The sequence below is a fragment of the Heterocephalus glaber genome, unplaced genomic scaffold (assembly GCF_053883595.1).
Source record: "Heterocephalus glaber isolate CG9 unplaced genomic scaffold, H.glaber_assembly_v1.0 deba00001687, whole genome shotgun sequence".
NCBI classification, from domain to species: Eukaryota; Metazoa; Chordata; class Mammalia; order Rodentia; family Bathyergidae; genus Heterocephalus; species Heterocephalus glaber.
The window spans coordinates 27,578,146-27,592,620 of NW_028258412.1; the positions used below are offsets into that span (position 1 = coordinate 27,578,146).

The following is a 14,475-nucleotide window of genomic DNA, read 5'->3' on the forward strand; positions in this document are numbered from 1 at the left end:
AGGGTTTCATGGAAGTAAATTCATTTTTCAACTGCACTAGTGTTCTGGAAGGAAAAGTAGTTATTAAAAATGCACAGAGAGGCTGGGGGTTTAGCTCAGTGGTTCCACCGCCTGCCTTGCAAATGAGATCCAGAGTTTGATCCCCGGTACCAAAAAAACAAACAAACAAAAAAAAACGCACAGAGGGATGCGGAGGACACGCTCCTCTTCCTTGGACCACTCTGTGCTGGGAGTGCTGCCGCCTGCCTGGCCCTCATTCTGTGCCTGCAGGAGCCCAGCTCAGATCTGGTCCCTAAGTCTGCACGGGTGCACACTGCCCTTGGGGGGGATGGAGTTGCAGAGGCTGTGGTCTCCATGACCTGGGTCCCGGTGCATGACCTCCTGGGGCCAGCCACTCCTGGAGAACCTGTGCACTGGCTGGGCCTGAGCTCTCTGCACCAGATGGTGCTTGTCACCCTGTCCCTACCCAGGCCTCTGCTGGGTCACTCCTTGGTGAAGGAACCCTGGGTGCCACTGAGAACCCCAAGGCCTCCCACCCACTCCCCCCTTCTCCTGCAGCACTGTTCAAAAGCGTGTGTTTTGCTATCTGTAGTCAAGGGCCCTGCCCAGAGCCCAGGCATGGTGCGGGGCACATGCAGAGTGAGGGAGGCGGGTGCCGGTTGGCTGCTCTGGTCCAGCCTCGTGGTCCCTGTGAAATCTCAGGGCCCTCGAAGGTGACGGGTGTGATAGGGTGCTGGCCTGGAGGACCGCACTGGAGTGGGAAGGACCCGGACCTGGCCCAGGGGTACCAGCCTGATCCCACCTGGACGGCGGCAAGAGGTGCGGGTCAGTGCAGGGCATGTGTGCTGCCCCAGTTCACCAAGTTTCGGGTAATTTCTCAGAGCCACCACAGGAGATGACTGAACTCTCGATCTACAGAACTACAGATCTGTGTTTCCATCCTAACCCTAACCATCTGACACTAAGCCTAACCCTAACCCGCCCTAACTTTAACCCTAACCCCCAAGCCTAACCCTAGCTCCCGACCCGAACTCTGATGCTGAACCCTGACCCTGGACCCAGACCTGGGTCCTAACCCTGGCTGTGACTCCGCCCCTGTCCTGGCCCTAGCCCTGAGCCAACACAGGAAGTTCAGTCAGGAGGGGCTGCCCCAGGGACCCTGCACGGCTAACAAGGTCACAGTGCAAGTGCTGGTGACATGCTGTGTCCTGACACAGCGACTGGCTTTTTGGTGTATTTTGAACAAAACGCCTTATGGTTTCCCAGGATTTACTCTGCATGTGTAGAAATTTGAGTTTAACATTGTGAAAAACAGCTGTGTTTCTATGAAGAACAGAGCTGGGTTTGGGCTCAGCTGGTCACAGACCTGCAGCCAGGATGCCCCTGCCGCCCAGTGCTGGCCAGACATCACCCACCCCCGAGGCTGCTCGGGGACCACCAGTGTGCACTGAGCCCCAGAATCAGCCTGGGCCCTCCCTGAGTTGCTCCCCCAAGGGGCAGCGGGTCTCCAGGCCTCTTTCCCAAACCTGGGTCCAGGGGAGGCTGACGGTGGGCAGGCATCCACCACAGTCCTGGGGCGCCATCCAGGATGAGGCCAGCTCTCTAGAACTCTGTGCTGGGCGCTCCACAGGGTCTGCTAAGGGATTTGTTTGGGACACACAAACCCCCAGTGGGCCATGTGGGGGATGTGTGCCAAGTGTGCTCCCCTTTACCCCCTGGAAGCCGGGCAGTGGCCTGAGGCCTGGCCCTGAGAGCCCCAGGCAATGGTGGCATGGGCAGAGCCTCCACCTGCCCTCACCCTGTCCGAGGCCAGCATGGCACTGTCACCTCCTGGGCCTCCTCCTGAGCAGGGCAAGGGAAACAGAGCAGGGAGGTGCTGGCCTCAGCCCAGGGGCTGCGGGGAGTGGAGGGAGGGGACTTGTGGCCGGCCCCGTACATGGCCGGGGCCTCAAACCGAATTGTGAAGGACAATCCTGTTTGGCTCATTTCCTTAAAAACAAGCAGCCACTGACTGGGGGCCCTGGGCCGGGACTGGAAGGCAGAACCACAGCCCCTCAGGTGCGAGTCGCAGGAGTGGGCCTGACCCAGAAAGGGGGAGCCTAGGGGCAGGGGCGGCCTGGGTGCTGCTGTCTCCTCAGGTCCAGGAGCCCCCACACTGGAGCCCAGACAGCCAGGTGTGCAGGACGGCCACACACATCTGTGGAGAGGGACACTCGCTTGGGGCCCCGCAACCGCAGACACACCCACTCCGTGCCACCCCCAGAAGAGCAGGGCCTGCCGAGCCAGCCCCCGCTCCCCCGAGAGCTGCTGCCCCGAGCCCCAGGACTGTGCAGAGCCGCCTGTCTGACATCTCTTCTCTTCAGACGTCCTCTACGCCCTGCCTGTGCCAGCCGAGTGAGGGCTGTATCCAGCCACCAGCAGGAAGGACGGTCCCATCGCAGTCCCTTGCCAGGGCTGGTCAGGCCTAAGAGGGTGACACAATGAAACCGAGCAGGCAGGGGACCCACTATCTACACTGGCACATCCACACACAGCCTGTCTGGCCTTTGCTTTTTCAAGACAGGGTCTCACTACGTAGCTCAAGCTGGCCTTGAACTTGTGGTGCTCCTCCTGCCGCAGCCTCCTCGGTGCCGGGATTGCAGGCTGAGAGCCAGAGAGCCCTGGGCAGAGCTTGGGGCCAGAGCTGGGGTCTAACTGGCAGCTCTGCTTCCCACGTCCCACGAGGCCAGGTCTGTCCCCTCCTCCCTGGGACCCTGTCCTCTTGAGCCGCCTGGGTCTGTATTGCCTGCAGTCTCCCTGTGAATTAAATAAACTTGTTTCTTCAGTAAGTGACAGATCACTGCCCACGACAGGAAAACCACGTCATCTGTCCACAGAATTAGTAGAATATAAGGACAAAGCAGAGCCATTAGTCTCACAGACATCTCGGCAGAGACTGGAGCCTGGGAGGGGCCTGAGGGAGCCGGTGCACCCGGAAACCGCCATTGCTGCCACCGTCCTGCTGTGGTCAGGAGGCCAGCGGGGGTCAGGGAGACGGCCTGGGGCTAAGACCCGGTTCCCCTCAGGCCACTCGGGGCACCCCCGCCGCGCACAGTACATCCCTTCCTCAGCCCCAGACCCCCTCCCAGCTCCACAGGCAAAGAAACTGAGGCACAGGGCGGCACTGACACCCTAGCGAAGAGGGAGCCGGCTGGAACCTGGGAGACAGCAGCCACACTCCAGGACGGCAGGGTTCTGGCAGGGCAGGGACACGGCAGAGAGAAGGCGCCGTGGCCCCTGGCAGGCGGAGGGGGCTGGAAGCCGCTCTGCACCCTAGAGTGACAGACGTCCACAGAAAAGGGCCACCCAGCAATGCCCAGGGGCAAGGCCTGACCTGCGTCCCACTGGCACTGACGGCAGGGACCGCCTGGCACCGATGGGCGCCACCCAGCTCCGGGGGCCCAGCACATCGGGAGACTCTCGGGCTCCACACCAAGGACACGAGGACACACTCAGACAGACACAGACAGCCGGGGACCCCAGCGCTCCCGGGACGCACAGCACCCTCCCGATCACGCTCCCTCCCTGCTCTTCCCAGGGCTCCAGGGACACAGCCGTGGAGAGCAGAGTGGTCCTCACCCTCCTCTTCCTCGTGGCCACCATGAGGCCTCTGCACCCAGGCCCTCTGTGCCCCCACTTCCCCTCAGCTCATGTGCAGCTCCCAGCGCGCCAGGACAGCCCCGCCTCCTCCATGGGCAGCCCTGGCTCAGGTTTGAAGGTCTGCGTTGCTGTGGTGTGACAGCCACCCGCGGGCAGGCCTGGGCGGCTTCCTGGGGGAGGTGGCGGAGAGCGGCTGGGCTGGGGGAGGGGGTGGCCCTGCCACATTTCCAGCCAGGGGCATGAACCGTGCTCCAGAACACAGCACAGAGACTCGCGGGCGGCAGAACTGCAGCACCAGTGTGGCCCCAGCCCTCGCCCTCCTGCGTCCTCTCGAGCTGCATGGACGCGGGGGCCCCCGGAACACGGCGTGGGAGCAGGCACCAGCTGTGTGTCCCCAGGCTCCGGGGTGTGGAGGAGCCAGAGGAGGAACCGGGCTAACCCAAAATGCCATCTCCTCCACGCAAGAAGGAACGAGGCACAGCGGAGGACAGGCAGGAATCAGCACTCTCCACTTCCCGGGGCCACGTGACCTCGAGGGGGCCGGGAAACAGCCCTCCACTGTGATGGGATGGGAGCCCGGGGCAAGCTGCACTCAGCTCCCCATGCGCCTCTGTGCTCAGGCGGCTGTGGGGCCCTGCAGACGGTGGAGATGGGCTGGGCTGGAGGGGCTGTGGGGAGCAGCAGTCGGCGCTGCTCCTGGAGTCCAAGCTCGCAGCCACCGCGGGGCTGGGGCCCGGGCCGGACGTGCAGGGAGAAACCAGAGACCCTTCAAGGAAGGCGCACCCACACTCCCGAGGTCCAGAGGTCGCGGGCAAGGGACTGGCCCGACCAAGGGTGACCTGGGACACCCTCCTCTGCTGCGCCCCTGGGACCCCCTCTGCCCGTCAGCATGGACAGTGCCCACTGTTCTTGCAGTGTCCAGGCCGTGAGGACAGGAGCAGCCCACCGTCCTGGCTGGCCATGCGTCCCAGAGAGACAGCCATGCCCCATGGAGACTGGCGACGCTCAGACCAGTGCTGTGTCCACCCCGCCCTCACCTCCTGGCCTCTAGGCAAGGTCTTCACTGTGGTCACGCACGCTGCTCCAGAGGGAGGGATTGGCGTCTGGCCTGTGTCCCTCGGCACCGCGTCTCCTCACCACCTGTCCTGCCGCCCGCCAGCCCCAGTGCTTGTTCCGAGAATGTCTGCTGCCTGGACGGACACCCGTGAATGCCAGGTGTCCATCTGTCAGGTCCCGGGTGCGGAGGGCACAGCAGGGTTGAGGGGCCGAGAGCCGGGCCGCGGCATCTGCGCGTGGACAGAGGCTGCCACCCCGGGACCTCTGCCCCACTCCTGGTGGTCCTCAGTGGGATCGCTGCTTCTTTAAAATTTGTCACTGCGGAAAGCTCCTCTGAGCAGGTGCCCCCTCCAGCCCCACCAGGCAGGAGCCCCGCCACCCTGCCCAGTTCCAGCCGGGTGCAGGGAGCTGGGTGGAGCAGGGTCACCATGCTGCTCTGGAGCCCACTCAGCTCCCTGTGGGTCTCCCTCTCAGGTGGCTGGGCATCAGGGGACGCGAGGTATCCTGGATGTGTAGTGCGATTCCCTCCACCCGCCTGGCACCGCCAGGCTCTGTGGGGTGGGGTTGGGGCGGGGGCACCGGAGGCGAACCATGACCTCACCCCTCCCGCAGAGCCACTTTGGGCTCCGGACACTGCTGTCCTTGCCATGAGCACTGCATCAGGAGCAAGCCCTGGCGCACATGGACAGGGTGTGCTGCTGGGTCCTCACAGGGCGCCACCTCCCGGTCCGGGGCTCCCAGCTGCGCCCTCCACACTCACCTTTTGCCAAGGCTGGAGAGACTCTGGGTGCAGGCTGTGGGGACAGTGACCCGCCCACACCAAAGCCCCTCAAAGGCCACCCCGGCCCAGGGGCAGTCAGGGCAGGGAAGACATAAGTGATCAATCAGTTCGCCTTAGATCTCTCTCCTGTCTACACTCAGCTGATTAGATAAAACTCCTAGGAATCAATCTCGCCTTTCTGGGACCTAAAATAGACCAGGCTGGGATGAAGGCAGCAGTCTGCCTCCTCCGGGAAGCCCTCGGGCTTTCCCCTGCCCTCCTCACAGACAGCTCAGGCCAGAGCGAGAGGCTTCAGTCTGCACTCCCGCCTTGCTGAGCGCTCCTCGAGGACCCGCCCGGGGTCCGGGCTAGGTTGTGGTGTCCCTGGTCATTTCCTGGAAGGAACATCAAACGGCCACGTAGGTCCCAGCCAGGGCTGCCATGGAGCCTCAGCACAGCTCGAGGAGAAAGAGGACAGAAAGGGAGGGGCAGGAGGGAGCGGGGGCGGGGGGCTTGGGGGGCGAAGGAGGAAATGTTCGGAACCAGGAGAGGAAGGGGAGGCACAGGCTGGAGGAGCAGGGCTCGGACACCCCAAGGCCCTCAGGGTCCCGCTGCTCTCCCGGACAGTGCGGTGAGGGAACCTGCCACACGGTCACACAGGCCCGCCTGCTGCCCATGTTTTTATATAACCGTCGGCCCCCACAGGATAGGCGATCGGCTGCACCCACGGCCGCGTGCTCCTGGGGCACCCTGCCCTCCAGGCGGTATCGGCCTCAGAACCACATGCGTGGCTCCCGCTAAACTTTTCCTCTCCGTTCGTGTCCCAGAGCCCGCGGGCGCCACGGAGCCTCAGGAGGAGCCAGGATGCTGGGACCTCTGGAGCTGGGGTGCTATGCTCTCCCGGGTGAGCTGCAGAGCGGGTTCCCTGCACCGGGCGGGTGCCAGTGTCCTCAGGCCACTCAAGGCTCGTCTGCTCCCCACGCCACAGGACAGGGTCCTCTGACAGTCCTCGAGGGCTCACCCCGCCCCCACCCATGCCTGTGCTTCCTGGGGCCGCGCAGGCGCAGGGGGCGCTGGGTGGGGCACACTCACCAACCCCCAACCCACCCCACACTCCCGGGGAAGCAGAGACCCCCAGGAGCCCACACCTGGAAGGCTGCAAGGCCCCACCAGGACCTGGGTCGGCGTGGACGGTTAGCCCCTGCCCCGGCGGGGAGACGCCTCAGGCTTCTCCCACGGCAAAACTTCCGGCCTGGGGCTCTGGATGTCCCTGGATACGCCACGTGCCCGGGACACTGGCAGCTGCCCTCACCCTCAGGGAAGGCCAGCGAGTCCCCCCAAGCTCTGCTGCCCACCGCACTGGCTCGCCCCTCGCTCTTGGATGTGGGTGCCGCCTCCCCTCCGCTGGCCCCGGCTGCGCAGAAGCCCCCTGAGTCCTGGGGGGCGGGGGGGGGGAGTTTAGGGCCCTCGAGGACGGCCGGGCAGCGGCCAAGTGTCCCCAGGAGCGGATGAAGGAGCCGTCCTCAGGCAGTGGCCTCTGCGAGGAGGCAGGAGGAGGCCGCCCCTCTGCCTGCCCCCCCCCGCCCGTCCCCTCCCAAGGACGCAGGGGGCTTCCTCCCGGCGGGCCGCGGTGGCCACACGGCCCGGCCCCGGCCCACTCACCGTTAAGCTGGTTGTAGACCACCTCCTCCAGATGGTCCAGGCGCTGCAGGATGGCCTCGCGGTCGGCCAGTGCGCCCGCCTTGGCGAGCCGGCTGCGCACCCGGCGGTCGGCGGCGCGCACGACCTGCACCAGCGCCTCGGAGCGGGCCTGCAGGCGGCAGTACACAGAGAACAGCACGATGCCCACGAACACTAGGATGTTGACCGTCAGCAAAGTTTTGATCCTCCTGGCCACCGCCATGGGCGCGGCGCGGCCGGGGCCGCCTCCCCGCGGGGCCTCGAGGGGCCCGGGGCGCGGGAGCCTGGGCGCGGCCGGCCGGGGACATGGGGGGGCGCGGGCGCTGTCCCTCAGCACCGCGGCGCCTGCTCCGGGGAGCGGGGGGCGCGGGGGGCAGTGCGCATGGTGGAGCTGGGTGCGGTGGGCGCCGGCCGCTCCGCTGCGCCGCGGCCTCGGTCTTGGTTGATCCTTCGCGCTCCGCCCGCACCGGTGCGCAGTGACGCCGCCTCCTCCGCAGGCTCCGCGCCGCCTCCCCGCGTCGGTGCGGTGCGTCCCGGCCGCCGCGGCCCAGGCCCAGGAGGGGCGGGAGGAGCTGGAGACTCGGGGAGGAGCCTGGGGTCTCTGCGCCCGCGCACCGGCAGGTGGGGGCTTGTGCACGCGCGGAGCGACCCGCTCGCCCCCTGCCCCGCCCAGGGCCCAGAAAAGATGGGAAGGACGGCGCCTACTGTGCCACCAGACTCACCGCAGCCCACCGTGGGGGGTGCCGCTTGCGGGTCCCAGGTCCTGCGCCCGGAGGCCAGATCCGAGCTGCCCTCCTCTCTGGTCTGGCCCCACGCTGGCGTTTTATACCCGGACCGCTGGAGTCCAGAGGGGGCAGATGGAGGCCCAGAGAAACACAGAAGTCGGTGAACTTGGGCATAGCACGGGGTTTCTGTCTGCCTGGCTCACCGCTCCATCCTCAAGGCCTGCGAGGATTTCCAACACGTAGTTGGTGCTCAGTAAATATTGGGAGAGTGAATCAATGATGGCATGTGTTAGGAGGTCACTTTGTGCTGAGTCCTTGGTGTACAGAAATGAGCATGACATACCTCTGGGCCCCACAGCTCTTGGCTGTGTGTGCAGTTCTATGTGTATGCATGAGTGCAGGTGCATGTATGTGATGCGTGCACACATGTCTGTGTGTGTGTGTGTAAGGTATCTCTGCGTGAGTCTGTGTCCATTGTGCATGTGTCTGTGCACGTGTGTATACATGCATCTGAGTGTGTGCATGCATCTCTGCATGTGCATGTCTCTGTGTGTGCACGGATCTCTGAACACGCATGCATATCTCTCTCTCTGTGCATGTGCCTGTTCTTTCCACGTGTGCAGGTGTCCCTTCTTGTACATATATGTACACGGGTCTTCCATGTGTGCGTGAGTGTGCACATGTGCAGTACATATGATGTGTCTCTGAGTGCACTGTGTGCCTGCCTGTGTGTGTGTCAGGTCCATCTGTGTCGCGTGCATGTCTCATTATGCATGTGTGTGTTGGGGGGGTGTGTTCTCCATGTGTACTGCCACCTGTTCTCTGTGTATGCACGTTGTCGGTGTGCACAGGTGTGTGTGTACATCTGTGCGTGTGTGACTGTGTGGGACTTCGAAGCTTCTGGCTCCAGGGCCAGCGCGCTCTTCTCCAGCATATGCTTCCAGCCCTCCCTCCTCAGAGAGCTGCCTCTCCGCAGACGCTGGAAGGGCTGAGAGCCCGGCCTCCCCTCTCCAGGCTGGGTAAACGCTACCAGGAAGGACTCGCTGTTGGGCTGAGGCCAGCACTGGAGTCGCTGTTCTGGATGGAGCTGGGAGAGTTTCACTGTCACCCCAGGAGACTCTTGCCATTCACCCAGCAGGGGTCCCAGTTCGATTTTGATAAACACCCATTCTGTCCCCTTCAGAAAGACTGTGGCTTCTGCTCACAAAACACCAGCACTGCACTGCTCGCCGGCCCTGGAATCACAGCATAGAGGCCAACCGTGCAGTGCTGGGCTTGATTCTAACAGCGTCCAGGTGGAAACACAGACAGCACTGCCTGACTCCCCACCAAGAGAAACTGAGGCAGCGAGGAGAACAAGTCCCAGCTCAAGGTCACACTAACGGCAAAGCCTGGGTCTGGGATTTAAGCCCAGACAATTTGGCTCTGGAATCAAATTTATCAGCCACTTGAGAAAAAACCCAAGTGCTTTTCATTATATGTTTATTGGAATTGATGCTAACGTGTTGCTGCAGGAGAAAGCATATTTTGTCCACGAAAACACACTGTGCTATGCTCACAGTCAGCAGGGAGTCGTTGCCACCCAGACAATCGTTGGCATCCCAAACACAGCACCTGGGCAGGGGACAGCCGGGTCTGCCAGGTGGAGCAAGCCATCCCCAGGGGCTCCCCTCGTGCTGGACAATGAGGCCTCTTACCCGGCCTTGGGGCAGCAGCCCAGTCCACCGTGGGGAGCCCCAGCTGTCCAGAGACTGCAGGGTGGCCCGACCGAGAAGGCAGCCCAGGAAACAGGCAGCAGGGCTTAAACCGCGCCAGGGAGGGAGACGCTGGGTTCTCTCCTACCAGGGAGGCCTCGCTCTGACATCACACAGATTGGCGCGGGAGCCACTCTGAGCTGGGCCTGGCTCTTCCCGTGGGCCTCCGAGGGAACTGGGAACTCGAGTCTTGAGTGGCTCTCATCTCTGTCATGGAGAGAGCGATGCCCAGGCTCAAGGCGTCAGGTGTGACACCAGAGAGGTGGCCCTGCCGTGGTGAAAGTGGGCTCCTGGGTCCCAGCCGCTCCTCTTCTGTGCTCCACATCCCTGGGCCCCAGAAACTCCACCACCAAAGTCCTCAGAGAGCTGCTGAGGGCCATGCCCTGGCAGACCAGACAGGAGAGCCACGAAGTGGCCATTGTCACAGCCTTGGGTGAGGCTCACTAGTCCCCCTAAAGACGTGCTGGGCAGGACACACCGTGCGGACCACCTGCGCCACCTGGGGAGCACTGGATTCTTCCCGGAGCTGGGAACAGGGACCTGCCTGTTGGTGACCCATGCACTTTAGCACTGCAGCCGCTGAGCAGATAGGAATTAGTAGTTGATCCCTAAATGCCAGCTCTTACTGGGACTGGGACTGGTGTGGAGTTGGGACCAGCACAGCCATGTCACAGCAGAGAAACTGAGGCAGAGTGGCCAGGGTGGAGTCGGGTCTGGGCCACATGCAGAGAAGGGGGAGCCCTAGGGTTAGGGTTCACAGCGGCACCGGCTTCTGGGGACAGTCCTGGGGACCCTCCTCCTCCCAAGCTCGGCCAGGGAGAGGCTGTGCAGGCCGAGTAGCTGAGCTGCAGGAAGCCAGTGGCTGCCCCAGGACGTGCCCGGAGATGGGGCCAACACCCTGCACTCCGCTCCGACCCTCGGCCTGACTTCCCTACAGCCGGACTGACCGTGGACTGAGGAGGCAGCAGCGGTCCCCCCTTGTTTGCTGCTGGGCCTGTGGTTGGGTGCAAGGGCAGCTGCTGGCCCCACAGCCCATTAGCCCTGCAGATGGGCACTCAGCCCCCAGGCAGGTGACACTGGCTCAAGGTATGCTAGGACCTGGGAGGTGCACAGTCACAAGCCAAGCCAGCCTGCCTCCTCCAGGAGGAGACAGAGACAAGGGGCCTGAAGGTGCAGCTGGAAGAGAGGGAGTGGGAGAGACAGAGACACGGGGAGGCAGAGACATGGAGAGACATGGGGAGAGACAGAGGCAGAGACACAGGGAGACAGAGACACAGAGATAGAAACACAGGGAGAAATAGAGACAGAGACAGAGACAGATGGAGACAGAGAGGCAGAGACACGGGTCTCCGCTGCCCTTCCTGGCCTGTAAGTGACTCCGGCCCCTCCTGCTGTCTGTCACCGAGGGAGGCCTGGGAGCCCCCCTGAGACACCTCTCTCTCACGAGGTGCTGCCTTCCCATGCACCTCCTATGGCTCCCTACTCCCCAGGGCCTTGGTGGTATTGAAGGTGGGGATGAGGGGCACAGGCTCAGCCCACCTTGTGTCAACTGGGGCCTGGACCTGACCAAAGAGGGCTGGTCTTTGAAGGAGCAGCCTCTTGGGGTCAGGAGAGGACCGACACAGAGAGAGTGCTTTAATTCTCCTCTGCCGCAGGAGTCGCTCAGAATGCAGAGCGTCTTTTCTGTGGGGAGAAAATGGTTGCAAAGCATTTCTCATTTCCACCAATGCAGGCCCAGCGTCAGTGACCGGCCTGCCTGGGTCCTGGGAAGCTGGCACAAGGGCACGTCCCCTGCGGTTTTGGGGACCATTGCTTCTTGGGGCTCCCTGGCAGGAAGGAGCCTGTGGTCCAGGCCCACAGCAACACTTCCCCGACACCACGGAGCAGCGCGGGGCAGCTGTGGTGGTGACACCGCCCTCAAGGGCCCTTGAGGTCCTGGTCCTGCCCTTCCCAAGTGATGCCCGGAGCCCTGGACCACTGCCACCCAGGCCAGGGAATTAGGGCAAAGGCTGACGAAGCTGGTGAGCAGCTGTGGTGGCCTAGGGTTGTGGGGCTCACCTGGGGCCTGAGGAACACTGTGAGCTTAGGGTGAGGCCGCTCCTGCCAAGGCAGCTCAGGATAGCGCAACGCCACCCCTCTGGGAGACAGGGCAAACCCGGGACCCAGGCGTCCTTCAACCTAGCCTCAGAGCGTGGCTCGTGACCCAGGGTGGGCACTGTGGGGTCTGCCCCACTCCCCTGGAAATGCCTGTCTGGCTTGGGGTTCCTGATCACCCCTCACTTAGCCTGTCCCTCCCTGGGGATGGCTCCGCCTCCAAGCTCAGAGCCAATCAAGGTGCTCCATTTCCCTGGCCATGGTGATTGGCTCACAGATGGACACCTGACCAGACCAGCCAATGGGATCGGGTCTCAGAGTGGGGGGGCGATGCCCACCCCTTCTCTTACTGTCCTTGGTGCTGACCCTTCCAAGGCCCTTGCCAGGCTGAGTCAGAGCTGTCGCTGCATGGGATGCTTGTCACGGCCTACGCAGCAGTGCAGTCTGTGTGCAGCATGTCCCTCTCCTGGCTGGCACAGAGAGGGCTTCACAGGTGCGTGCAGAGCGGAGCTGGAGACACAAGAAGCTCCACAGAGAGCCGGCAGTGTGGACAGCAGGGGGAGCGGTGTCCGCACAGCCAGATCCAGCTATGAGGCTGTGGGTCCTCCGCCTCAGAGGCTTCCTGCACCTTGCAGGCGTGATGGTGTCTGTAGAACCCTGCTAGAGTGTGGGTGCGCTTGAGGACCCGGGCAGTCGAGGAGCCGCCCTGGCAGCCCAGGGAGGGAGCTTCAGCCTCCTGAGCGGGGAGAGCAGAGCCCGAGGGCTGACTCAGCGATGGGTTAATACATCCGCGGTTCATCCCAGGGGGATCACATACACGGTGAATGTTTAGAAACGTTTAGAAATTGTTGCAGTCACAGATACATTGCCACGAATGCCCCTGGAAACACTCCCCTGGCTGTGAACACGCAGTCCCCTAGTTCTTGCCACTTTCTGAAGCAGCTCTGAAGCCCTCTTTCATGAGTGTCTATGAGGAGTGATCAAAAATACGGTGACAGCTGGGGTGGCTGTCACCACAGAGGAGGAGGCTCAGACCCCAACGATGCTCCAGGCGGAAGCGAGAGCAGTGAGGTCCTGCGGGGACCTTCGGCGGTCGTGGCAGCATGGCTCTCACTGCGATGTGCTAGATGTGCATGTGCTTCCGACCGGGCCTCGCGCTTTGCTGGTCTGCTGCAGGTCACAGAACCAGGAGGCACCTGGAAGGGCGGGGTCACAGGGCGTGACCTTTGGGACTCAGTCTCCCAGTCCTGGCTGTCATAAGGGTTGCCCTGTCCCACCCCAAGGCCTCAGCATGATGCTGGCCCCGCCCACCCCGGGCCCAGAAGCGAGCTGGACAGGAGCAAAACCCGCCCTTCCCTGGCCGACCTCTCAGCATCCAGTGACGCTGTGGGAAGCTGACCCGAACATGTAGACAGCTCTGGATTAAAGGTGACGCCGCCAGACACCTGTGCGGGCCACACCCAGGCCCTGTGCTTCCTGCTGCTTGGCTACCCCATGAGTGGACGTGACAGTCCCAGCGCTGTCCCCCCACGCCAGCGACCACAGCAGGAAGGGGGCAGAGACCTTGGTGGGCCACGCAGGACACGTGGTGGAGCTGGGACATGCACACCAGGCCCCCAGTGAGCTGAGGAAACCCACGCCCACCCCGGGCGCCCCTTCCTGCCACCGGTGGGGGCGGCACCGCTCAGGGACGCACTCAGAGCCCGCACTGCGAGCTGGATGTCACCGAATACCCAGAGGTGAAGTCAGGCATCGTCGTGGACCAAGGGGACTGTGTCCTGGTCGGTTGATGAAATGCTGTGACCGAGTCTTGGAGGAGCCTGACTAACCCTAACCATTCCTCAGCAGCAACAGCTCTGTGTCCTCTAAAGCTGTGCTCACAGGGACTGCAGAGTGCAACTGCTGAGGATAATGTGCACACTCACACACACTCAGTGCCCGAGGACTGTGTCACAGCCCTAAGCTCCTGGGTCCAGCTATACCTGAAACCGCATCCATTACACGACTCCTGGCTATAGAAATCAATATAGCTCCTTCTTTGGGTAAGCTGGCTTGGGCTGAGGCTCTGCTGTTTGTTTGAAAAGCCTGCCTGCCTAGCATGAAAGCGGTTCCGTTCCAAGAAGGGCTCTTCCCAGGAATCAAGGGTCACCCTCCCTGGACTTCCCAAGCCTACCTCCCCGGACAGGCACCCAGGCTCAGCACCGCCTGGGTGGCGTCAGGGATGGGAGCAGCAAGAGGACACAGGACCCCAGCCCCTCCAGCCCCCGAGGTGCACAGAGACGTCTCCGCCTCTGTCTCCCTCCCAGAAGAAGTCCAAACCCGAGTTCCCACTGAACTCGCTCACGACAAGCCCCAGGCAGGGCCATCTGCAGAGATGTGTGCTGGTCACCCACATGCAGGGAGTGCGCTCCCCCAGGGCGGCGTGTGCTGCTCCTGCACGGTGCCCCGTCCTGGCCATCAGGCGCTGCGAGCATCCCGACTGCTGGCCCAGCCAGCGCCCAGCCTGCACTTCGGTGGCCACAGCCCCCAACACAGACTGGAAGGACCTGCCTCCTGCTTCCGGCCGCCCCTCTCCCAGAGGCCTAGAGCTCCAGCTGAGCATGGCAGGAGCTGCCTTTCCGACGGGAGCTGATTGGTGCTCTCTCTCCAGTGTCTGATGGCACCGCAGGGGCCCTGCATGCTCTGCCCTGGCCAGGAAGCTGGTCCTGGGATCTCAGCACAGCGCATCCAGATCCTATTTCCAGGCCCACTGTGGAGTGACTACAGC

At 63.2% G+C, this 14,475-nt stretch overlaps 1 protein-coding gene across 2 annotated transcripts in view; it reads right to left on the reverse strand.

The window, feature by feature from the left end:
- Positions 1 to 7,379, reverse strand: part of Galnt9 (polypeptide N-acetylgalactosaminyltransferase 9) — a 47,147-nt gene extending 39,768 nt beyond the window's left edge. Inside the window, exon 1 of one of the 2 annotated variants that reach the window (XM_087198048.1) lies at positions 7,118 to 7,379. In XM_087198048.1, the coding sequence (XP_087054174.1) occupies positions 7,118 to 7,358 (241 nt within the window). In that variant the 5' untranslated portion in view covers positions 7,359 to 7,379. The remainder of the gene's footprint in view (positions 1 to 7,117) is intronic. The other variant, XM_004844026.4, reaches the window with a different exon arrangement.
- Between the last annotated feature and the right edge of the window lie 7,096 nt (positions 7,380 to 14,475).